Source organism: Diabrotica virgifera, chromosome 9 (assembly GCF_917563875.1).
Source record: "Diabrotica virgifera virgifera chromosome 9, PGI_DIABVI_V3a".
Lineage (NCBI taxonomy): Eukaryota > Metazoa > Arthropoda > Insecta > Coleoptera > Chrysomelidae > Diabrotica > Diabrotica virgifera.
Genome location: NC_065451.1, coordinates 30066157 through 30090792, shown reverse-complemented (window position 1 = coordinate 30090792; position 24636 = coordinate 30066157). Strand labels below are relative to the sequence as shown.

At 33.0% G+C, this 24636-nt stretch overlaps 1 protein-coding gene across 1 annotated transcript in view; it reads left to right on the top strand.

The window, feature by feature from the left end:
* LOC126890913 (zinc finger protein 208-like) overlaps positions 1-24636 on the top strand; it is a 62583-nt gene that overhangs the window by 18557 nt on the left and 19390 nt on the right. Inside the window, exon 2 of the mRNA XM_050660079.1 lies at positions 2807-4185. Within this exon, the coding sequence (XP_050516036.1) occupies positions 2807-4185 (1379 nt within the window). The remainder of the gene's footprint in view (positions 1-2806; positions 4186-24636) is intronic.

Sequence of the window (24636 nt, the reverse complement as noted above, 5' to 3'; positions counted from 1 at the left end):
GACCGAATTTTTATTGAAAAAATGGAATTCCTTTCAAACCTTGAAAACCTTGTCTTATTTGGTGATTTCAATTTTGCCGATATCTCTTGGCCTTTGACTATTGTAAGCAATGAACAAACAAATGCGAGAAACATTTTTACAAACTTTGTTTAAAGTTCTAATCTACACCAATTGATTACCAATCCAACTCGTTTCAGAATGAACAATTTGCCATCAACGTTAGATTTGATTTTTACAAATGATGACCAATTGCTTACAGATCCGGTGATTCGCACTCCAGTCGGCAATTCTGATCATGTAGTTATCACGACACACATACAGTTTATTACGGAATATAATCATCTTGGTGAAAATACAGTTATACATGAAATAACAAATTTTGAAAACCTCTCTCTTCAATTGCGTGATGTTGATTGGCCGTTAATACTGGGAAGTTTAGAACATCCGGAAGAAGTTTGGAATAATTTCATAAACATAATTGACAATTACAAAAGACTCAACACTACAAAAAAAACTTACTATAGGAACAAACTTAAGCCATGGATTAACGGTGAATTGATATCACTTATAAGACACAAAAGAAAATTATGGCGAAAATACAAACGTACAGGTGATACACGTGACTTGCAAACTCACAAAAACTACACAGGAATACTAAAAAAGTATACTAATGAAGCCATAATGGCATATGAAGAATCTATTGTAAGCTGCAACGACTCTAAAAAACTATAAATATGTTAGGTCTGCTATGTCCTCTAAAGTGTCCATCCCACTGTTAAAAAATAATGATGAAACGATTTGTCAGAATACGTATGAGGTCGCTAACATTCTCGCAGATACATTTTCTAAAGTTTTTGCCATTGAACCGTCTCAAAATCAGTTTCCTATAATCCGTAATCCACGAGTTATTCCAAAAATTGATTATATCGATTTTTCACCTGAAATCATTCAGCGCCATATTGACAAATTAAAAAACAACTCATCTCCAGGGCCCGATAAAATTTATACATTATTTTTGAAAAAATGTTCAGAAGCCTCTCTGTTCCACTTTCACTAAGATGCGTTCATCTTTTAATGCACACTCTTTGCCTTCAATTTGGAAAAGTGCTTCGGTGACACCTATATTTAAAAAAAGGAAATAAGTTAGATCCCAATAATTACAGACCAATAAGCCTTACACCTGTTATTTGTAAAGTTATGGAATCAATAAGCACAGAGTGTCTTTCAGAATTTTTACTTCGAGAAAATATTATTCCTCTACAACAACATGGCTTTGTGAAAGGTAGATCAACCATGACTAATTTACTTTGGTGTGTTAATAAACGATAAAGCATTTGATAAAAAACGACCTGTGGTTGTAATATATTTAGACTTTGCAAAAGCATTTGATCGAGTACGAAGAAGAAAATTGATGTATAAACTAGAACATTTTGGCATTCGCGGACAACTTCTTGAGTGGTTTAATGATTTTTTAACAAATCGGGAGTTTTGTGTTGTAGTTGGCAAGTCGCTGTCATCTAAAAAACCGGTTTTAAGTGGTGTTCCACAAGGATCTGTTTTGGGTCCACTACTATTTGTGTTGTATGCTAGTGATCTTGAATCTCATATCAAATCTAAGAAAGCTTTCTACGCAGACGATACAAAAATATTTCCTGACCCACTCTTAAATGGGCAAGACTTACAAAGTGACTTAGATTCGATCATCAAGTGGTGTCTAAATAGAGATAAGTGTGTGGTTTTACGTTTGGGAAAAAATATCCCTCGTTTGTCTTACTCGATAGACAGGCATTTACTGGATACCGTGGAATCATATAGTGACCTTGGTGTAACAATTACTGAAAATTTGAGTTGGCCAGAGCATATTTCAAACGTTACTAAAAAAGCGAATAGTAAGTTATACCTACTCAGTAAGACTTTTACAAAAATATCATTTTCGGGTTCTATTCGTTTGTATAATACTTATGTCCGACCCCTACTGGAATACTGTGGAAGGGTTTGGTACCCAGAATTAGTGCGCGATAGAACTCATACCTAATAGGATGAAGAATGGTAAGGCAGTAGGACCTGATAAAAAACATGTGGACGTTTGGAAGCCTCTGGGAGAGAGAGAGAGAGAGGAGTTAATATTTTGTGGCAAATAACGAGTAGGGGGTATATGAGAAAGGATGCCCGATAAAATTTAAACTGACTTAAACTCGATTTACTATTAAAGGGTCTGATAAAAATTACTGATAAAGTTGAAAATTCAATAGCAAAAACTTGCCAGCGTTTTGCACTTTAATGTTGAAAGAAATATAACACATGAGTCTTTCTAAAATAGGTAAAACACCGTACAGTTTATTTAAGTAATGTATAAAACACGAATGTCGATCAGATTAGCCAAGCGGACTGAGGCGCACGATTGACAAATCTATAGTGGATATGCGGTCGAGGCGATCTAGGTTCGAGCCCCAGCCCGGTGAATAGAAAAATAAAAAGGCTGACGTCGTAGTCTAAAATTCTAAAAAGAATCTACGACTTGGTCTGGAATAAGCTGGTGTCTGATCGGCCTATGGAGGAGCGGTACGGCAAGGGATAAGGGCTTGCGACTCGGTGACACTCCTCCATAGATCCCTACCGGAAGGGCGTTGACGCCTAAAAAACGGTGTATATATATAAAACACGAATACCTAATCTTTTATTATTACAATTTATACGACGTATACAGACATATTTCTTTAACATAGCCTAGATTTGACTACTCCAATTATACATTACTTCTCATTTAGTTGCATTTTATTAATTTAATAGAGGATTATAATTTTAGGTCTCGCTTGTAAAGATATGAAAACTGATGCCAGTAGCCTCTTAACAAATGATGATAGAAGTGGCAGTAATTTGAACCAATATATAATTTCCAATGCCAATGTGAACCCTGGAGGACAACGTTTTATATGTTTCATTTGCCAGAAACCATTGTTCAGTAATTCTCATTTAGAACTTCATATGAGGATACATATTGATGAAAAACCATTTGAATGTGGAATTTGCAACAAACAGTTTTTAACGAAACCACTTTTAAAATCACATATGACAGTGCATACTGGTGAAAAACTAACATGTGAAATTTGCACCAAACACTTTACAAGCAAGTATTTATTAATGCATATGAAATTGCATACTGGTGAAAAACCATTTAAATGTGAAGTTTGCAAGAAACAGTTTTCAATGAAAGTATATTTAAAATCGCATATGAGGGTGCATACTGGTGAAAAACCATTTAAATGTGAAATGTGCACCAAACAATTTTCAACAAAGAAATATTTAACAATACATATGCAATTGCATACTGGTGAAAAACCATTTGAATGTGAAGTTTGCAAGAAACAGTTTTCAACGAAATTATATTTAAAATCACACATGAGAGTGCATACTGGTGAAAAAATATTTAAATGTGAAATGTGCAAAAAACAATTTTCAACAAAGAACTATTTAACAATACATATGCAATTGCATACTGACGAAAATCCATTTAAATGTGAAATTTGCGCCAAACAATTGTCATCAAAGAGTAATTTAAAAGCACATATGACAATGCATGCTGGTGAAAAACCATTTGAATGTAAAATTTGCACCAAACAGTTTTCAAGAAAAGAAAATTTAAAATCGCATCTGAGAGTGCATACGGGTGAAAAACCATTTGAATGTGAAATTTGCACCAAACACTTTTCAACAAAGGGTTATTTACTAATGCATATGAAATTGCATACTGGAGATAAACCATTTGAATGTGAAATTTGCAAGAAACAGTTTTCAATGAAATTATATTTAAAATCACACATGATGGTGCATACTGATGAAAAACCATTTGAGTGTGAAATTTACACCAAACAGTTCTCAACGAAACCATTTGTAAAATCGTATATGAGTGTGCATAGTGGTGAAAAACCATTTGCGTGTGAAATTTGCGTTAAACACTTTTCAACAAAGAGTAATTTAAAAGTACATATGACAGTGCATACGGGTGAAAAACCGTTTGAATGTGAAATTTGCGCCAAACAGTTTTCAAGAAAAGAAAATTTAAAATCGCATATGAGAGTGCATACGGGTGAAAAACCATTTAAATGTGAAATTTGCGCCAAACAGTTTTCAATGAAACTAACTTTAAAATCGCATATGAACGTGCATACTGGTGAAAAATCATTTGTGTGAAATTTGCGCCACTTTTCAACAAAGGGTCATTTAAAAGTACATAATATGGGAGTGCATACTGGTCAAAAATAATTTGAATGTGAAATTTGCACCAAACACTTTTCAATAAAGAGTTATTTTTATGAATGCTTTTGAAATTGCATACTGGTGAAAAACCATTTAAATGTGAAAGTAGGTACCCCGCACAAACCTTATGGAAATTAGGTCCCAGTGGATTTCGTTCATACTTTGGAAAAATACTCTTTGAAGCATCCTGATAAAAAGTTCTCATGGGTACAACTCAATCGTATGAAGGATTTTCAAGATATATAGAGGTACAAACTCAGAAAATTATAATATTTACTGGGTATTCCAATTCCCTGAGTTACTGGTTATCTGGCAACATGTAGAAGTTTGGATCAAGGAAAAATACTAGTAGTCTAGGACTTTTTCCTGGCGACCTTTACTTTGACCTTGACCTTGAACGGACGTCATCTTCTAGATTTTCGAGGGTTTTCGGCATGAAATTAATATAAACAGATTACTCATAGGTTTTTGCGATCGCTAAACATGAATATGCCATCAGAATTGACCTCCGGAGGACGTGGTGGCCAGGACCACTGCAAGGGACGTCACCTAGAGTTTCGATGGTTTTCGGCATTTAATTGATGCAAATCTGCTAAACACGAATATGTCACAAAAACCGATTCCCGGAGCACCTGGTTTCCAAGTTCAATGAAAGACGCTCCTGGAGTTTCGAGGGTCTTTGGTACTACATTAATGCAAACGGATTAGTTACAGGTTTTTGGGGTTGCTGAGCACGAATACGTGTTCAGCAAAGGAGAACCTGGTGCCTAAGACAGGTTATCTTCTGTAGTTAAATAAGAGTAATTCATTTGATTCCTCCGAAACTCCAGAAGATTACCTGTCGAAGGATTTGTTCACTACGGAGAGCAATGGATTGTATCCTCGCCTAGTATCTATTGTTGTCGTCACCCTTCGTATTTATATTTACTCAGTGTTTGTTGTACGTTTGCCGACAGTATTCCTGGTATTGGATACATGGGTACGATACATTGATCGGAGTAAGGCTTAGTGCCTCGTAATGAACACAACTTTAGGCACCAGGTGCTCCTGTGTCTGTGCTGATCACGTATTCGTGTTCAGCAATCCCAAAAACCTATAACTAATTGCATTAATGTAGTACCAAAGACCCTTGAAACTCCAGGAGTCCCTTTCATTGACCTTGGGAGTCGGTTCTGGCGGCATTTCGTGTTTAGCGACCTCAAAAAACCGTCCAGTAATGCATTTGCATTAATTAAATGCCGAAAACCATCGAAACTCTAGAAGATGACTTCCCTTGCAGTGCCCTGACCACGACGTCCTTCAGAGGTCAATTCTGATGGCATATTCGTGTTTAGCGATCCCAAAAACTCATGAATAATCTGTTTTAAATCAATTTAATGCCGAAAACCCTCGAAACTCTGGAAGATGACGTCCGTTGAAGGTCAAGGTCAAAGTAAAGGTCGCCATTGGATAGCCAGGAAAAAATACTAGAGTACTAGTACTTTTCCTGATCCAAACGTCTACATGTTGCCTGATAACTAGTAGCTCAGGGAATTGGAGTATCCAGTAAATCTTATAATTTTCCGAGTTTGTGCCTATATCTTGAAAATCCTTCATACGATTAAGTTGTGCCCATGAGAACTTTTTATCATGATGCTTCAAAGAGTATTTTCCCAAAGTATGAACGAAATCCACTGGGACCTAATTTCCATAAGGTTTGTGCGGGGTACTTTCAGAGACATGTAAAGAGAATAGACTTGGCTAGGGATATGCCACTCAATGCATCGGGGTGTAACGTCGATATCAAGTACGGTGGTCTAGCTATCTTTGTCTGTCGTGCGAGTGTCAGCGTATCTACCAAGAGGTGGGAGTAACGGAACGACAGTGACAAACAGGCGGCGGCCATCATATGCTAAAGAGAGAAAGTTAAGCGCCGGTAGAGAGAGATAGACCACCGACCAGAACTGCTCCGCGTTACGCTATTTTTCGGAGTTGGCCAAATATATGTGTATAAGATCTTTGGGTACTTTACACCAAACAGTTTTCAACTAAACCAGTTTTACAATCGCATATGAGAATGCATACTGGTGAAAAATCATTTAAATGTGAAATTTGTACGAAACAGTTGTCAACGAAACTTTAATACAAATTTCAATTTAGTAGCTTGTGAAGTGAATACTTTTACTTATGAAATTAATCTTATATAAACATCAATTGTTGTTCGTTAGTCTCGCTAAAGCTCAAGAATAGCTGGACCGATTTGGCTAATTTTGATGTTGGATTATTTGTGGAAGTTCAGGGAGTTTATACGATTTTATAGTCATTTTGGTAGCCACCAACATGTTTACATCTATGTGTATAAAATGCTCTTTTCACAGTGTTTGTTGCCATACTCCTCCGAAACGGTTTGACCGATTTTTATGAAATTTTACCCCTACAGTTGACAGGACTGATAATAGTTTTTTTTTATATTTTTTTGGCAAATTTTTTTTCTTAATTTTATATGATGTTGAACACAAAGGTAAATGCAACTTTCACTTTTTTATCGCTAACCGTTATTTTTTAGTAGACATCTAAATATTTACCTCCTCCTCTATCTGTTCTCCTTCGTAAGGATGTAGTTTCGTCATGTAAGTAGTTTGACTATTTTTGTCCAGTTCTCTCTCTCCTGCGCGTGTTGCTTTGCTTCGGAGAATGAGTAACCAGTAATGTCCTTTATTTGGTCCGACCATCGTAATGGAGATCTTCCTCTTGATCTTCTGCCCTGTACGTTGCCTTCAACTATCATTCGTTCCATGCCTTCTCTTCTTCTAGTTATATGTCCAAAATATCTCAGTATATTTTGGTTGATAGTTGTGCTGAGTCTAGTTTTTATGTTAAGTTCGGCTAATATTGAATTATTTGTGCGATGTGCGGTCCATGGTATGCGCAACATTCTCCGGTAGACCCACATTTCAAATGCCATTATACGTTTTGAATCTGCTTTTTTGATGGTCCAAGTCTCTGAAGCGTAGGTGGCGATAGGAAATATTACCGCTCGGACAAGGCGTAATTTTGTGTGTTTTGTAATGTCAGTATTCTTCCATATTTTTGTGAGTTTGGCTGTTGCCGATCTGGCCATTATGATGCGCCTACGAATCTCGTCTTCGCATCCTCCACTGTTAGTAATAACGGAGGCTACGTAATTAAATTGTCTGACCACTTCGTAACCTGCCAAGTCTCTTATCTCCGGTTGGTTGTTTCTGATTCTATCGATGATCATTACTTTGGTTTTCTGTATATTTATGTTCAAACCATATTCCGTACTCACCGTTCCTAGCCTGTTCATAATTTCTTCCAGTTCTTCTGGTGAAGACGCCAACAGTGTCATCAGCATAACGTAGATTTTTTTATTTTTCTTCCTCCTATCGTTGCTCCACCTTCCATTCCTCAAAAACTTGACGCATAATGTGTTCACTATACAGGGTGGTGAATCGTCAAACGGGCCATAGGAAACTCAATGGGAAATTCTAAACTGTTGAATTCCTGCTTCCCTAAATATTTTACATCAAAAGTCATGGGAAACTATTTGTAGAGGACTGAAATCTGTATCGAACACAAATGTTAAAATTGTCCTACGAATTAAACGTACTCCAAAATTTTGCAAAAATATAATACATTTTTCAGGCTACCCCTAAAAGTCAGGCCACACGTATTGCAAGAATATATTATGACATAATGTTGCGTTTGGGCATATTGACGTTTCTGATATTTGACAATTATTTGAATTGCCAAAATATTATTTATTTTGTGATTTATTGTTTAAAAAATAAAGTTGATTCAAAAATGTACTCAGTTGAGGAGAAATTAGAAATAATAAAACTGCTATATTTAGGCAATAGTGCGCGAACTGTCAGATCTTTATTTAGTGTAAAATATCCCGATAGACCAATTCCAAGTCATTCAACAATTCAAAGGATTTTACAAAATTTTGAAAATACTGGAACCCTGATTTCTAAGTGTACCTGTATAAACAATTTTGCTGAGGTACCAAGAAATTTAGAAAATCAAAATGAAATAAATGTATTAACAGCGGTAGTAGAAAATCCTAAAATAAGTTCTCGGACTATTGCAGACCAGTTTAATATTCATAATTCCACGGCATTAAAAATTTTGAAAAAGAATAAATTCCGTTCTTATAAATTTCAACGTCATCAAGAACTAAGACAAGGAGATGCTGAGAGACGAGGGGAATTTTGTTTTGAACTTTTAGAGAAGGCTAATGCAGACAGACAATTTTTAAAAAACATTTTGTTTAGTGATGAATGTACATTTACATTGAATAATGAACCAAATGTTCAAAATTATAGGGTTTGGTCGACAAGAAAGCCTGAAAACATTATTGAAAGCCATACCCAATACCGTCGAAAAATAAATGTCTGGTTGGGAATATTTAGACACAATATTATTGGGCCATTTTTCTACGAGGAAAATTTAAATTCAGAAAAGTTCTTAGACTTGCTACAAGAAAAGATTTTACCGAGACTTGCAGAAGTAGCTCCAGATGAAGAAGAAATTTGGTTTCAAATGGATGGATGCCCTGCGCACAATAACCGTGAGGTTAAAGAATTCCTTAAAAACAGCTTTAATAATTGTTTGATTGGACCTAATTGTAACATTAAGTGGCCTCCGAGATCGGGAGATCTAGCTCCAAACGATTATTTTATCTGGGGCTATCTAAAATCAAAAATTTATTCTGATCAAAAATTTACCGATATTGAAGCATTAAAAATTAGAATTATTGAAGAGTGTGCAAAAATAACGCCACGCGTTCTAGCTAATGTTAGACGAGAATTTTACGATAGATTGGGATACTGTTTAGTACAAAATGGCGGATTGTTTGAACATTTATTATAGTTTTATGTTTAGAAATTATCATAATTTATTTTTATTCGTTCCTTAAATAATAAAAATGTATAGTTACAATTTAGGAATAAGGATCACAGTAAAATTATATTGAAATTCTTTGAATTGTTGTTTAACCTGGAATTGAATTGGAGTGTATCATTATGTTAAATAAAATCTGGCAGTGCTCGCACTATTGCCTGAATTAAACATTGCGATTTTTCGTCAACTGAGTAGGTACATTTCATTAACTTTACTTTATAAACAATAGAATTTATTATCTAAAAAATGTAATTATCTAAACAATACAATTTACTGTTTACAAAGTAATATTTATTGTTTACTAGTGTAGTAGTAGTATTTTTAATAAAATTTATTGTTTATAAATATTTAATCATAAAATAAAAATATTGACAATTCAAATTGTCACACATCGTACATCAATATCATCAAACGCAACACATCATAAACATTCATGCACTACGTGTGGCCTGACTTTTAGGGGTGGCCTGAAAAATGTATTATATTTTTGCAAAATTTTGGAGTACATTTAGTTCCTAGAACAATTTTAACACGTGTTTTCGATACAGATTTCAGTTCCCTACAAATAGTTTCCCATGACTTTTGATGTAAAATACTTAGGGAAGCAGGAATTCAACAGTTTAGAATTTTACATTGAGTTTCCTATGGCCCGTTTTCCGATTCACCACCCGGTATATATTGAGTAGAATGGGGGATATTATACATCCCTACCGTACTCCAGATTTTAATTTGAAGTTTTTCGAAACCACATTATTAACTCTTACATTAGCGGTGTTATTTACATAAAGTGCTTGTAATAGATATGTTCTGGCGTACCCATTTCTCTAAGTATATGCCACATTTTATCCCATTTTACGTTATCGAAGGCCTTGGAGTAGTCAACAAAGCACAAATATGTTTCTATGTTAAACTCTCGAGATTTTTCGATAATTTGACTAATATTAAGAATGTGTTCTCTTGTTCCCCTACCTGGGACGAATCCGCATTGTTCTTGGGGAATTTGCGGTAAGAGAATGGATTTTAATCTTTCATTGATTATTGTTAGAAGTACTTTGCTCGCGTGTGATATCAACGCTACTGTACGGTAATTACTGCAATCTGTCGGAGAACCTTTTTTGTATATGGGGATAAACGTGAGTTTACCCCAGTCATTTGGCCACTTTCCGGTATTCCAGATCTCATTGCAAATTCTAAGCATTACTTCCGTCCCTAATTCTCCCATTTCTTTGAGTATTTCAGCTGTTATTCTATCCTCTCCTTGTACTTTTCTATATTTTAGCTTTTTTATTGCCGACTCAATTTCAGATTTCAATATTTGAGGTTCTTTTTCATAACTTCTTTTCTCATTATTATGTTCTGGGTCGTTGTTAGAGAATAGTATTTCACAATATTGTTTCCAAACCTCTGCGATACCGTCTGGGTTTATTATGGTATTTTCACTATTATCTTTGATGATCTGTGTCTGTGGTTTAAATTCTCTCGCTAGATATTTGACTTTGGAGAAAAGTTCTCTAGATTCTTGGCGGTCAGCATGTTACTCTAGTTGTTCACATATGCTTTTTATATAATTATTTTTGTCCCTTCTGCACAAGTGTTTTATAGTTTTATTTATGGTGCTTATCTCTATTTCTTTTTATATTGAATTTGACGTGCCGTTTCTAAGTTTTCGTCTTTCTTCAACAAGGTTGGGAGTTTCTTCAGTTATCCAATGTTTTTTCCTATCTATTTTTTCTTTGGCGTTTGTATTGTTGGTGGCTTCGGTGATCAACTTCTTTGTATATTCCCACGTTTTTGTCAGGGTCTCCGGTAGTCGCTGGTAGGTCAGCTTTTGCTAGTGCCTCTCTAAACTTTTCCGGGGGTTTTGGAACCAATTTTTGTCTTTTGTTTACAATTGTTTTACTTTGCAACTTAATGCGAAGTTCTGCTTGTAGCATTTTATGGTCCGAACCACAGTCTGCAGCTGGTTTTGTCTTCACATTGATTACAGAGCTCCTCCATCGTTTAGTGACAAGAATATAATCTATTTGGTTCTTGTATCGTCCTCCAGGCGAAGACCATGTTGATAATCTTCGCGGATGATGTTTAAACATTGTGTTTACTATACTGAGATCCATATCGATGGCAAATTGAAGGAGCCGTTCACCTCTGTCATTTCGCTCGCCTAAGCCATGCTCACCTATCGTTCCTTTCAAATGTTCGTCTACTTTCGTTCTTCCTATTTTTGCGTTCCAATCTCCTATTATCATCATTGGTTCTTTCTTAGGTATATTAGAGATGGTTTCATGTATCAGATGGTATGTTTCTTCTACTATATCTTCTGTCGCTTCGGATGTTGGCATATATACCTGTATAATGTGCATTTTGACTGGTTTAGCGTTTAGGGTTATTTTTATTATACGATCGTTTATTGGAAGGTATTCATGTACATATTTTGCCCAACGTTTTTGAATAAATATTGCTACGCCTTTTTGTCCTGATTTGTTAGCTCCTGACATGAAAACTTTATAGTGAGTAGCTTCCCAATGTCCTTGGCCTTCCCAGTGTGTCTCAGATATCCCGCAGATATCTATCTTCTCCTTGATCAGTTCATTTTCTAATATATACAATTTACCTGGCTCTAGCAGACCCCTAACATTCCATGTTACATCTTATATATAATAATCAATTGCTGTTCGTTAGTCTCGCTACAACTTGAGGGTGGCTGGACCGTTTTGGCTAATTTTGATGTTGGATTATTTGTGGAAGTTCAGGGAAGGTTTATACGATTTAATGTAGTCATTTTAATAGCCACCAACATTTTTACATATACAGGGTGATTGATTAGTGAGGATCAATAGCTCCGCTATAGTAATAGATAGCAATAAAAGTTACATGCTAACAAAAATTGTAGCCAACTTTGAGCTTTACATTACAAAATTAGTTAGAATGTTACAGGGTGTTCGATAACACAGTGGCAGACCAAACTTATGTTTTTTTTTTAATGGAATACCCTATATTTTATTTTATATTCGAAATCCTGTTAACTTCTCCATCACAAAAATATAAAGGTTTGTAATGTTATACAGGGTATCTACAAAGTTATAACAAATTTTGTATGAAAATCGTAACAAGTTTAACTCCCCGTATAAATAAAAATAAGCACAACAGCAATGGTTTATTAATGCCATATTTTTTTTATTTATTGTCAAAATTTTCAAGAATTATTGGTATTGCTAATTTTCTTTATATCAAATACAGGGTGAGTCAAAACGCAAGTACTATATTTTCTCAGTAATGTTAAATGGAACACCCTGTATTTTATATCATTGTTGAAAAGTAACATTAACGTACTTTAATTTTTATATAACATTCTCTATGCCAGAATTTATTAGTTTTCGAGATATTTTCATTTTTCAGAGCAAATTATTTTAGGTGTTTAAATTTATCTAAATTTTAAGTAAGCCATGACTGAATTGACAATTGACGATTACCGATTATCAATCCGGTAATCAATGTAACACTGTAGCAAATAAAGAAATAAAAAAAATGTATTAGTAATACATTTTATAAACAAAAACACAACCACAACATGCAACATTTTTGAAACAATTAAAAACCACTTATCTTTTTATGTAAATGCAACAAATAAACAAAGAAAATTAGTAATAAATTTTACAAAAAAACACACAAACACAAAATACAACATTTTGTGAAGACAATTAAACACTACTTTTGTATGTAAATGTAACATTGTAACAAATAAAGAACGAAACATAATTTTTCAGTAATACATTTTGCAGAAAAAAACATGTTTGAAAAAATTAGGAACTTTTAATAAAATATTTTTAATATTTAATTACATAAGGTGTACATAGTTACATAAAATTATCTCCCTAACACATATATGCACGATTAAAAACGATCATTGAATGAGCTACTTACTCTACGAAGGATTTGTAAATTAACACATCGAAATACACTTTATATTCTATTTTTCATCTCATCCCTTGTTGTTGGAGGTATTTTCTAAACTTCATTATTAACGTAACCCCAAAAAAATCAGTCCAGTTTATTAAATTCTGGTGATTTGGGTAGCCACGCTACTGGTCCATTGAAAAATGAAAAAATTTCGAAAACTAATTTATTTAGACATAGGGAATGTTATCTAAAAATTAAAGTACGGTAATGGTACTTTTTAATAGTGATATAAAATACAGGGTGTTCCATTTAAAATTACTGAGAAAATAATGTACTTGCGTTTTGACTCTCCCTGTATTTGATATAAAGAAAATTAGCAACATCGACCATTCTTGAAAATTTTGACAATACGTTAAAAAATATGGCATTAATAAACCGTTGCTGTTTTGCTTATTTTTATTTATACAGGGAGTTGAACTTGTTACGATTTTCATAAAAAATTGGTTATAACTTTGTAAATACCCTATATAACATAACAAACCTTTATATTTTTGTGATGGAGAAGTTAATAGGATTTCGAATTTAAAATAAAATATAGGGTGTTCCATTAAAAAAAACGTTTGGTTGCCACTGTGTTATCGAACACCCTGTAACATTCTAACTAATTTTGTAATGTGAAGCTCAAAGGTGGCTAAAATTTTTGTTATTAACTTTTATTGCTATCTATTACTATAGCGGATCTATTGTGCTTTTACCCCACTTATCAATCACCCTGTATATGTATAAAATGCCCTTTTCACAGTGTTTGTTGCCATACTCCGAAACGGTTTGACCGATTTTTATGAAATTTTACGCCTATATTCGGCAAGACTGAGAATATATTGTTATCTATTTTTTATAACCGTACGTCACAAGGGGGGTTGCCCACCTGATATTTATTTTTATTTTTTTGGACAAATTGTTTTCTTAATGTTATATGATGTTGAACACAAAGATAAATGCAACTCTAATTTTTCACTTTTTTATCACCAACCGTTATTTTTTAATAGCCATCTAAATATTTACATCTTATACAGTGGTGTTAAAAAGTAATGCATCACCTTACCGTACTACGCGGTCTGTGGTCGATTTTTCCTTGTTCAGCATACTTCTTAATGACTCTAATTACTGTAGATTGATTTCAGTTTACTGCGGATACTATTTCGCAACTAGATTTGTCGTTTTTATGGTGAAAAATAATTTCAAAACGCTTTTCGTCCGATAATTTAGTTTGTTTGGTCTGGGATGACCTGATTTTGACCTTTTTATCAAAAATCAAAGAGCGAATAAATGTGTTAGGGTAACTACAGTGTTTATATAGTCAAAATATGTGGCAAATTTGTCATTAAGATTCAATTTAATAGTACTTTAACGACTTAATAATCACCTCATAATTTTCTCGGATTATGGGAAATCCCTTCAATCAGATTATTTTAATCTTTTCTATAGAATTCTTAGCTATTAATTAAAAAAACATTATAGGCTATTGATTATGTACTATAGAAAGGAACTACAACGTTAACGGGGTTTTATTATTTCATATGGTCAATGAATCTCTATATATGAAAAAACCGCGGAATTCTACCATTTAAAGGGGTGCGTTTTTGAGAAATAAGTGAATTAGTCCCTGGGCACAGATTACATTAGGGCGAGTTCTATACACTTTTGGTACAAACACGTCTACATAAAAATTGTTCCTGGTTAAATTTCCTATCTAAATATAGCTTTTCAAAGTCAAAGATACTTTTTTTTACAAAAATATATTCAAAAGAAAAAGCACAAAGAAACCCAAAAGAAAGAAATTTTGTTTTTTGTCCCATAACTTTTGTCCACGGGGATATAGGTATAGACATTGCTTCACAGAAAAAATACTTACATATTTTCTCTTTAAAATTATGTTTGGTAGAGGTCATTAGGGTTTACAGTTTTCGAAATATGATTTTTCGAAGTTCGCCACTCACAGCAATTTTCCTTGTTATTTCGCAAATATTGTTCTGTAACTTTTTCCTACGCAACTTTAGGCATATGCAATGGTACATGTAAGAGAAATAGAAATCAATTATCTTTAAAATGTTCTACTGTATAATGTTGTATGACTTCTTTTACAGAGGTTAACTTTTTCAAGATTTTTTATTTTTAACAAGTTTTTATATTTTTTACGATTATTTTTTAAATTTCCCATTATAACTTTTTTTTCTACATTTTGGTATATATTATATAATAAAAAAGAAAGCTTATTCTGTTTACTTTAAAAAGTGTATTATAAAAAATTCTAGGATTATTTTTGAATAAGATATGCTTTTTCAAAATGTTGTAAGTACTTGCAGCGATTTTTGATTTTAGGATTATTTTTTAAATTTCTCATTATAACTTTTTTATGTGATTGTGTGTTATGATTGAATCTTATTTTTTATAGGTAAGTAATACTTTGGATCCACTTGACTCGGCCGGGCAAACTTCAAAATATGGATTAATTCCAATATTTACTGTTAAAGCTCCTGCACCACAAGCTTTGCTTGAAAAAATAGCATGTAAATGTACCAAAGGATGTACAAAAAACTGCGGTTGTAGGAAGATAGGAATTAGTTGTTCAATATTCTGCAAAGGGTGCATGTGCATGGGTACTAATTGTGGGAACTCTAAGATATCTGAGTTGTCAGAGGAAGATATTGAAGCTGATGCTAACGAAGAGATGGACTTTGATTTTGAAAATTTTTTAAATGTCAACGTTTAAAAATTTTTAACTAAAGTGATGTTTTCTAAGACTAATGTTTATGTTATTTTTGTAAAAGAAATAATTTTAAATAATACAGGAAACAAATATCAAAGAATCACTCGGTTTCTATTATTTAAATATAGATGATACAATGATACACCATTTTAAAGAACAGAAAGAAAGTCCTCTTTATTGAGCAATATATAGTATATTCATGCACAAGAAAGAAAAGTTATAATGAGAAATTTAAAAAATAATCCAAGAATTTTTTGTAATACACCATTTTAAAGTAAACAAAATAAGCTTTTTTATTATATAATATATAATATAATATTATATTATATATACTATATACCTATAATATAATATTATATAATATATAATATATTATTTAATAATATTATTTTTTTTATATTATAAAAAATCGTTAAAAGTATAAAACTTTGAAAAACCATAATCTCTTTAAAAAAAGTCGTACAACGTTATACGGTAGACCATTTTAAAGGTAATTGATTTATATTTCTATTACGTGTACCATTGCATATATAGTATTTTTACTACAAAAACGTTATTACGTAGGTCAAAATTTTTGACGTAAGAGAACTGTCAAAACATTAGAATGTGACTTTTCACTATTGCCATGTTTTTATAAACATGACAATAATGAAAAGTCACATTCTAATGTTTTGACAGTTCTCTTACGTCAAAAATTTCGACCTACGAAATAACGTTTTTGTAGTAAAAATACTATACCTAAAGTTACGTAGAAAAAAGTTACAGAACAATATTTGAGAAATAACAAGGAAAATTGCCCAAAATTGCTGTGAGTGGCGAACTTTGAAAAATCATATTTCGAAAACTATAAATCCTAATTACCTCTACTGAACAACGTTTTAAAGAAGAAATATGTAGGTTTTTTTTTCTGTAAAACAATGTATATACCTATATCCTCGTGGACAAAAGTTATGGGACAAAAAACAAAATTTCTTTCTTTTGGGTTTCATTGTGCTTTTTCTTTTGAATATATTTTTGTAAAAAAAAGTATCATTGACTTTAAAAAGTGATATTTAGATAGGAAATTTAACCAAGAACAATTTTTATGTAGGTATGTTTGTACCAAAAGGACATAGAACTCACCCTAATGTAACCTGTGCCCAGGGACTAATTCACCCATTTCTCAAAAACGCACCCCTTTAAATGGTAGCACTCCGCGGTTTTTTCATATATAGATCATCATTGACCCTATAAGACAATAAAATCCTGTTAACGGTGTAGTTCCTTTTAGCTATCTTATTTTGAATATAATCAATAGCCTATTAGTAAGTATACCGATAATGCTAATTACAAGCACAAACTTAAAATGAATTAGCGAAAATATACAAAAAACTTGTGTTAAACCTCAAAAACTTGGGTAGCGCTTAGGTGATTTTTAACACCACTGTATATAAAAATCAATTTCCCTTCGTTAGTCTCGCTAAATAGTCCATTCTTTCACGGTTTTTGCTCTAAATTTTAAAGAACCGCTTGGATTGACATGAAATTTGGCATACGCATAACTAACATGTCAAAGAAAAAAAGTGATATTGTGCCGATGTGTGCTTTTGCCCTGGGGGTGACTTTCACCCCTTCTTGGGGGTGAAAAAATTTAAGTCCAAAATAAGTCCGGAAATGAATAAACTGAGTAATTTTAAGTAACTTTTGTTCTATAGAGATTTTTCGACAAGTCAACACTTTTCGAGTTATTTGCGAGTGAATATGTTCATTTTTCAACAAAATAACTACATTTTTAGACGGTTTTTCGCAAATAACTCAAAAAGTAAGTATTTTGTCGAAATAAACGTTCTTAGCAAAAATATAGCCTGTAAAAAAGTAAAGAAAAATGGTATACGCGTTTCTGGACCTCGTAAAACCAGAGTTATAGCCAATGAAAAATAGATTCATATTCACCAAATTTTAAATAGAATACTTCGAAGTGAAATATCCAAAAAATTAAGCACTTTTTGGGAAAAACCCATTATAACTTTTTTAAAGTGTTTAAAAAAAGCTTTATTTCTGTTTTTATAAAAAGTTTTTAGCATTAAATTTAAGCAAGTTACGCTCAAAATAAAATTGGTCCCTTTTGTTTTGGCAAAAAAAATCAGGAAGACCACCCCCTAATTAGCAACTTAAATGAAATTAATCGTTACCGCTCCACAAATTATTTTACTTATGTTGTGTTTATATGATCTGTAAATTTCATCGATTCAAAGTGCTTATTTTGGAAAAAATTTGGTGTTAAAGAAAAATTTTTAAAAATTTTAATTTTGAAAAATATGGTTTTTTTCAAAATATCTTAAAAATTGTTAGAGATACCAAAAATCTCGAAAAACAAAAAAAGTCAGCATTGCTTTTCTGAATATCATGTATTTTTTTGTTTTTCTGTTAGACAAAAATTGATTAAGATTTGGTGTTTCTAAATTTGCATACATTCGTGATCAGTGACTCGTTCAACTCCTTTTAACTACAGCCCTTTCAAAAATAAGGACTTTGGACCGATTAAACTTACAGAGCATATAAACAATACATACAGGAGTCAAGAAACTTGTGAAGTCGTAACGATTAAGTTCATTTGAGATACTAATTAGGGGGTGATGTTCCCGATTTTTTTACCAAAAAAAAAAGGGACTAACTTTATTTTGAGCGTAACTTGTTTACTTTTGATGCTAGAAATTTTTTTTATAAAACAAAAATGAAGCTTTTTTTAAACACTTTAAATAAGCTGTAAAGAGTTTTCCCCGAAATGTGCTTCATTTTTGGTTATTTCACGTTAAAGTATTCCATTTGGAATTTGACGAATATGAACCTATTTTTCATAAGATATAACTCTGCTTCTACTAGGTGTAGAGACGTGATGTATACACCATTTTTTTAAATTTTTTGTGGGCTATATTTTTGCTAAGAATGTTTTTCGACAAAGTACTTACTATTTGAGTTATTTGCGAAAAACCGTCTAAAAGCGTGGTTATTTTGTTGAAAAAATCAACATATTCACTGCCAAATAACTCGAAAAGTATTGACTTAGTGAAAAAACTCTATAGAACAAAAGTTACTTAAAATTAGCCAGTTTATCCATATCCTGACTTTCTTTGGACGAATATTTGGACACCCCCAAGAGGGGGTGAAAAGCACCCCCGGGGCAAAAGCACATATCGGCACAATATCACTTTTTTTCTTTGACTTGTTAGCTATGTGTATGCCAAATTTCATGTCAATCCAAGCGGTTCTTTAAATGTTGAAAGGGTTGCCAATGCGGTTTTTTTAAATTTAGAGGTTTTGCAATATTTTACCGTTAAAGAACGTACTAAAAACTCTAGAATGGCTGGACCTATTTGGCTAATTTTGATGTTGGATTATTTGTGGAAGTTCAGGGAAGTTTTATACGGTTTAATATAGTCATTTTAATAGCCACCAAAATGTTTACATCTATATGTATAAAATGCTCTTTTCACAGTGTTTGTTGCCATACTCTTACGAAACGGTTTGACCGATTTTTATGAAATTTTACGTATATATTCGGCAGGACTGAGAATAGGTTGTTATCTATTTTTCATACCCGTACGTCATAAGGGGGGTTGCCCATGACACCATAACTCTCATAGGACTGACGTGAAAAATACGAAATTACATAGGTAGACTCCTTGCTAGGAGAACCGTAGAACGTAGAATTCCGAGCAGAACCGTACTAAAAATTTTTCTCTATAGCAACCGGTGTCCGAAATACAATATCTCGAGCAGTAGAAATATTCTGAAGACAGAAGAATAACGAGTGACAAATTTCATCGAAGAAAAGTGCAATTATTTAACTTTTGGACTTAAATTGGACAAAATATGAATTTTTTAATATTTCTAAATTTTCAAAAAAATATCTCTAAACGGTACTTTTCTGACGAACCGTGTAACGATGCAGACACACGTTAATTTCTTAAAAGAATTCCATCTCACTTGGAGAAGAAAAAGTCTCGTATCACACTGTGAGTGAAATTTCGCCGTGAAAAAATTCCTAAGTAGAATCGTAATGTTTCTACGCTTTAGCATAGATTGATTTATGTTGGTATTTTTACAGTCTAAAAGATAAAAGGCTCTTCGAGGTAAAAAAAAACACTCCAGTTCCATTTAATGAAATGTTTATACGCTATGGACTATTAGAAAATTTAGGTGTTTATACAAGTGTCTGTTTCCTTTCGTTAAAGAACACAAGTGAACTTTGAGTGGTTCATTATTGTTCACCATAAATATAAGCAACTTCAACGTTCGATATAAAGTTAATCCCTTTTCCATGTCAACTCATATCCAGAATAAACATTGAGAAATTAAACGTAGTGATCTAAGTGCCCTGTTTGTTGTTCTTCTTACTTAAGTCAGCTTAATTTGGAATAAATTATGATCAATCTTTTGTCGTAATCTAATGGAAATATCTTGCAAATGTAAACACTTTAAAACTTATTTATTTTCCTAACTAATAGTCGCATACTCAAAATTTAGCGAAAAAGATGACGATGCAAAAATCTAAATCATCGTATTCTGTTCTGATTTGCTAAACATTGTGTCATGCAAAAGAGCAGGGCTTAGTATTTTGCTAGGATTGGTTAATATTTGTTATCTGGAATCACGGTATCTCATTTTTGATTGGCTAGACTAACGTTTTGTGATATATTCGGGAGAAATGGTGCTTTTCAGGGCTGTTCTTGTTTCTGTAATTGGTTTTGGATTCGTCAATTATTTTGTCATGAAAAGGACAATATTTTCTTGATTGGTTGGTCGGATCATGAGGTGTGAGCTGGAGGAAAGGTGCTATGTTTTCTGGGGTAGGAGCGATGAGGAGGTAGCTAAGATGAAGGATTATCGATCAGCCAACGAGTGAGAGAGGTCGAACTTCTGATTGTGTAGTGTCCAGTGATGTCTTCGTAAAACACTGGGAGAGTTTGCACTTAGGTGCAATTATGGAGATCGTCGATTTGGCTACAGGGTTTGATGTCGGTAGTCATCGACTTTTATTTCGGTCTAGAAGTCACCCCCTGTTCCTTTTGGAACGCATTTCATATTAATCAAGCAGTTTTTATTAATAATCATGGTGAAATGAAGTCGTGTATTTACGTCACAACAAGTTACATAAGTTACTAAAACCAGTAAAGCATTGCTGAACTTTTCAAACTACATACTCCTGTAAATTCGAAAATGTACCACATCAGTATTGTATTTTTGTGGTAGTCAAGTGAAAAGTGCTACGACCGTATATCTGGACTTAGCGTTGGAAGCTGAAGGACATTAAAGCAGAGACACAAAGGTACCTACTTAATGTTGTATTTATTTGTATTTGTGGAAAATCCCTTTTACAAAAAGATGTAAAACCAGAAAGAGGTCAACCTTAATTTCTTTTCTTAATAATTTTTTTTTGTTGTTTAATAAATAGTATTAATTTTTAATAATGTTGGCTTGTTACTAATTATCCATCTCCCTTCTATCTGGTCAACTGAGTAAGAAATAATAAGGTAGGTTTTACTTATCTTTCTTATCTTTATTACATATCTTTATATGAATTTATATTTATCTTGAAATGATTATTTTTATTTAACTACCTTTGAATTTTTTTGGTTTATTTAAAGACCTGTTCTTTGTCTTCCCTTTTAAAACTAAAAGATCAAAGTGGCGCCCTTTTCGCTTAATATTGATTCATTATTTGTTTAATTCTTTTATCCATTGTGTCCTAGTTTAGCTCTAGTAGCTATTTTCCCTTTTTTATTTTTTTTCTGTCTATTATTCATCTATTTCCCAGCTAATAAGAAAATATAAAGAACCACACCCACATCTCTAACCGATTCTGAGCAACGGAGCCTTCGTTCATCCCATATGTGTTAACTTTTTCTCCTTTCCATTTTATTGCCACAACCGCAAGCAGGAGAAAAATTCTGAACACACGAAAAGGACAAGCAGCAAATTATAAAATCTTATTTATTTTTTATTAATTTTGTTTAATTTTATTTGAATAAACAAAAAATATATTTAATAGTTTCAGGTATAATATCACAAGAGAGTGAGAATAAATTGACAATAATGCGACAGTTTTTCCAAAAAATTTGTTGTCTGGCAATAGACACGAGAGCCCGCAGGGCTCGAGTGGCAATTGAATGTGAGGAAAAAAGAAGCATTATTGTCTTATTTATTCTTACTGTCGTGTGATATTCGTCAGATTATTTTTTAATACTTACATATTAGACAAGGCGAAAACGGCGGGTTCGAAGGGAAAAATATTCCCATGAGATTTTTTTGCATAATCACATTCGTGAGACATCCCAGAATAAGGTTCAAGAAGTCGCCCAAGTGAAAAGTGGGCCAATTTTTTTTTAACAATTTTTTTTTAATCAAATTGCAAGAATCAATATCTTTGGTCCGAACAATTTTTTCTTAAATTTTTTGGATCATTCTGGACAAAAAATGTCTCTTATAATTTTTCTCTAAAGTTGATCGTTTTCGACTTATAAGCAATTTAAAATTGAAAAAAACGAAAAATGGCGATTTTCAAGGCTTAATAACTCGGTTAAAAGTTATTATTATGAAAGTCAATATATGACTAAATCAAAGTTTGAAGCCCCCCCTACAAGATCCTGAAGAAAATTTTGTCATTATTTTATTACTAAGCTGTTATTTTTAAGTAATAATAATAAGCGCCATGCACGTGTGCGGGGCTGTAAATGCTGAGTGCGAGAGAGAAGCTACTGCAAGCGCCAGTTAACTTGGCGACAGCGAATACGCACAACGACACAGACTGATGATCATCCCATAAGCCACTGTGCAATGCGTCTCGCCAAGTTAACTGGCGCTTGCAGTATTCCAGCAGTCCAATTGTGCATCTTACTCGCACTCACATTTACAGCAGCGTCAATACGATACAACCACTCATTGTTATTAATTAAAAATAACAGCTTAGTAGTAAATTAATGACACAGATTTCTTCAGGATCATGTAACGGCGACTTTAAACGCGAAGTTACATAGAACAATACTCTAGGTGAGACCTGACCAAGGAGAAGTAAAGAACTCTAATACTGGATACGTTTGTAAAATCACGAGTTGTTCTTTTTACAAAACCCAACATTTTCGTAGATGTTTGAATATATTGATGATGTGAGTATTGAAACAAAGAGAATTTTCCAGTGTAATCCCCAAGTCCTTGATTTTGTTTACAGTGGTGAGTACGGTTAAAATTAATTACGTGACATTTGCTGGAATTAAGGTTCATACCGTTAAGTGAACACCATACAGAGAGGTTAGTCGGTTCTAATTGCAATATGGCAGCATCATAATGATTTTTTATAACTTTAAAGCACTTCAAGTCATCAGCAAATAGCAAGGCGTTACAATTGTGATAACAGTTGGTAATATCATTAATAAATATATTAAAGAGTAATGGACCCAAATGGGGCCCCTGTGGTACACCTGACTGAAAAATTTAGTGAATAAAAGTGGTTCACTCGGACCTGTTGAAATCTTTCAGTTAAATAACTCTGTAACCACTACAACAAAGGTCCACTTGTGCCATAGGAGCTAAGCTTTCAAATCAGGAGTTCATGATTTACTCTGTTAAAGGCCTTGTAAAAGTCAGTATAAATTGAATCAACTTGAAGTCCGTCTTCCAAGGCTTCAGACAGAAAATCAACATAGGTCACAAACTCAGTTCAGCAGACTTACCTGTAGTAAAACCAAATTGCTGAGAGTTTAGGATTCCGGAGCTATCGAAGGTGAGGAAATCAGTAATAATACTTTCAAAAACCTTTGGTATAGCACTAAGAATAGATATAGGGCGGTAATTACTAATATTAGATTTATTACCAGATTTATATATTGGTGTGACATAAGAAAGTTTCCAGAAGTCTGGAAACTGACCTACATTCAAAGATTTATTAAATATATGAAACAAAGGTCGTGATAGTATAAAACTGAATTCCCTAAGAAAATTAGGTGGTATACCATCAGGCTCAGGACCCTTGTTGACACTTAATGATGAAAGCTTTTCGTAAATTTTGGAAATATGGATATGATATGATGAGATATTGAGTTTAGACTGAATATGGTCAACATTGCAATTTAAAGTAATATCACTATAAACTGATGAAAAGTAATCTGCAAATAGGTTGGCAATATCATTGCCACATGAAGTTACAGAGTCATTGAGTCAGGTATACAATTGTTTTCACGCTTGCTACCTACAAATTTCCAAAAATGCCTTGCGTTATTTTGTATAGAAAATTCGGTGAAACGTATGTAATTTTGATAACAACATTTAGATAGATTTTTACAATTTGTTCTCAGATGACAAAATGCAGCATAGCTTGCAGGAGTCTTTAAGGTTTTATAAATTTTATGAGCTTTTATTTTTTCATTTAACAATTGCTTAAGCTCGGAAGAATACCAACAAGGAAATTTCTTAGTATGTACTAAAATATTTAACGGGAGTGAAATGTTCAATAATAGAGTAAATGTCATAAAACAGCAATCATGTCGGAAAGATCTCTACCACGAAACAGGTTATCCCATTCTATATATTCTAGACGTTTGCTCTATAAACATGTCCGCAAATGCTTAGTTTCCGAGACACGGGGTGTTGAAATTTTTATTTCAAACTACCAATTTATTTGTTGCTCTAAGACCAGTTGAGCTATGAAAATGAAATTTGGTGAGTTTTAGGAGGTAGTTATTACGCATTTTTTTACATACAATTAAGAATTTTGTATTCATCATTGGCGCGCCTACGGGTAATGGTCTGAATTTTTTTAAAGAAAAAAATAG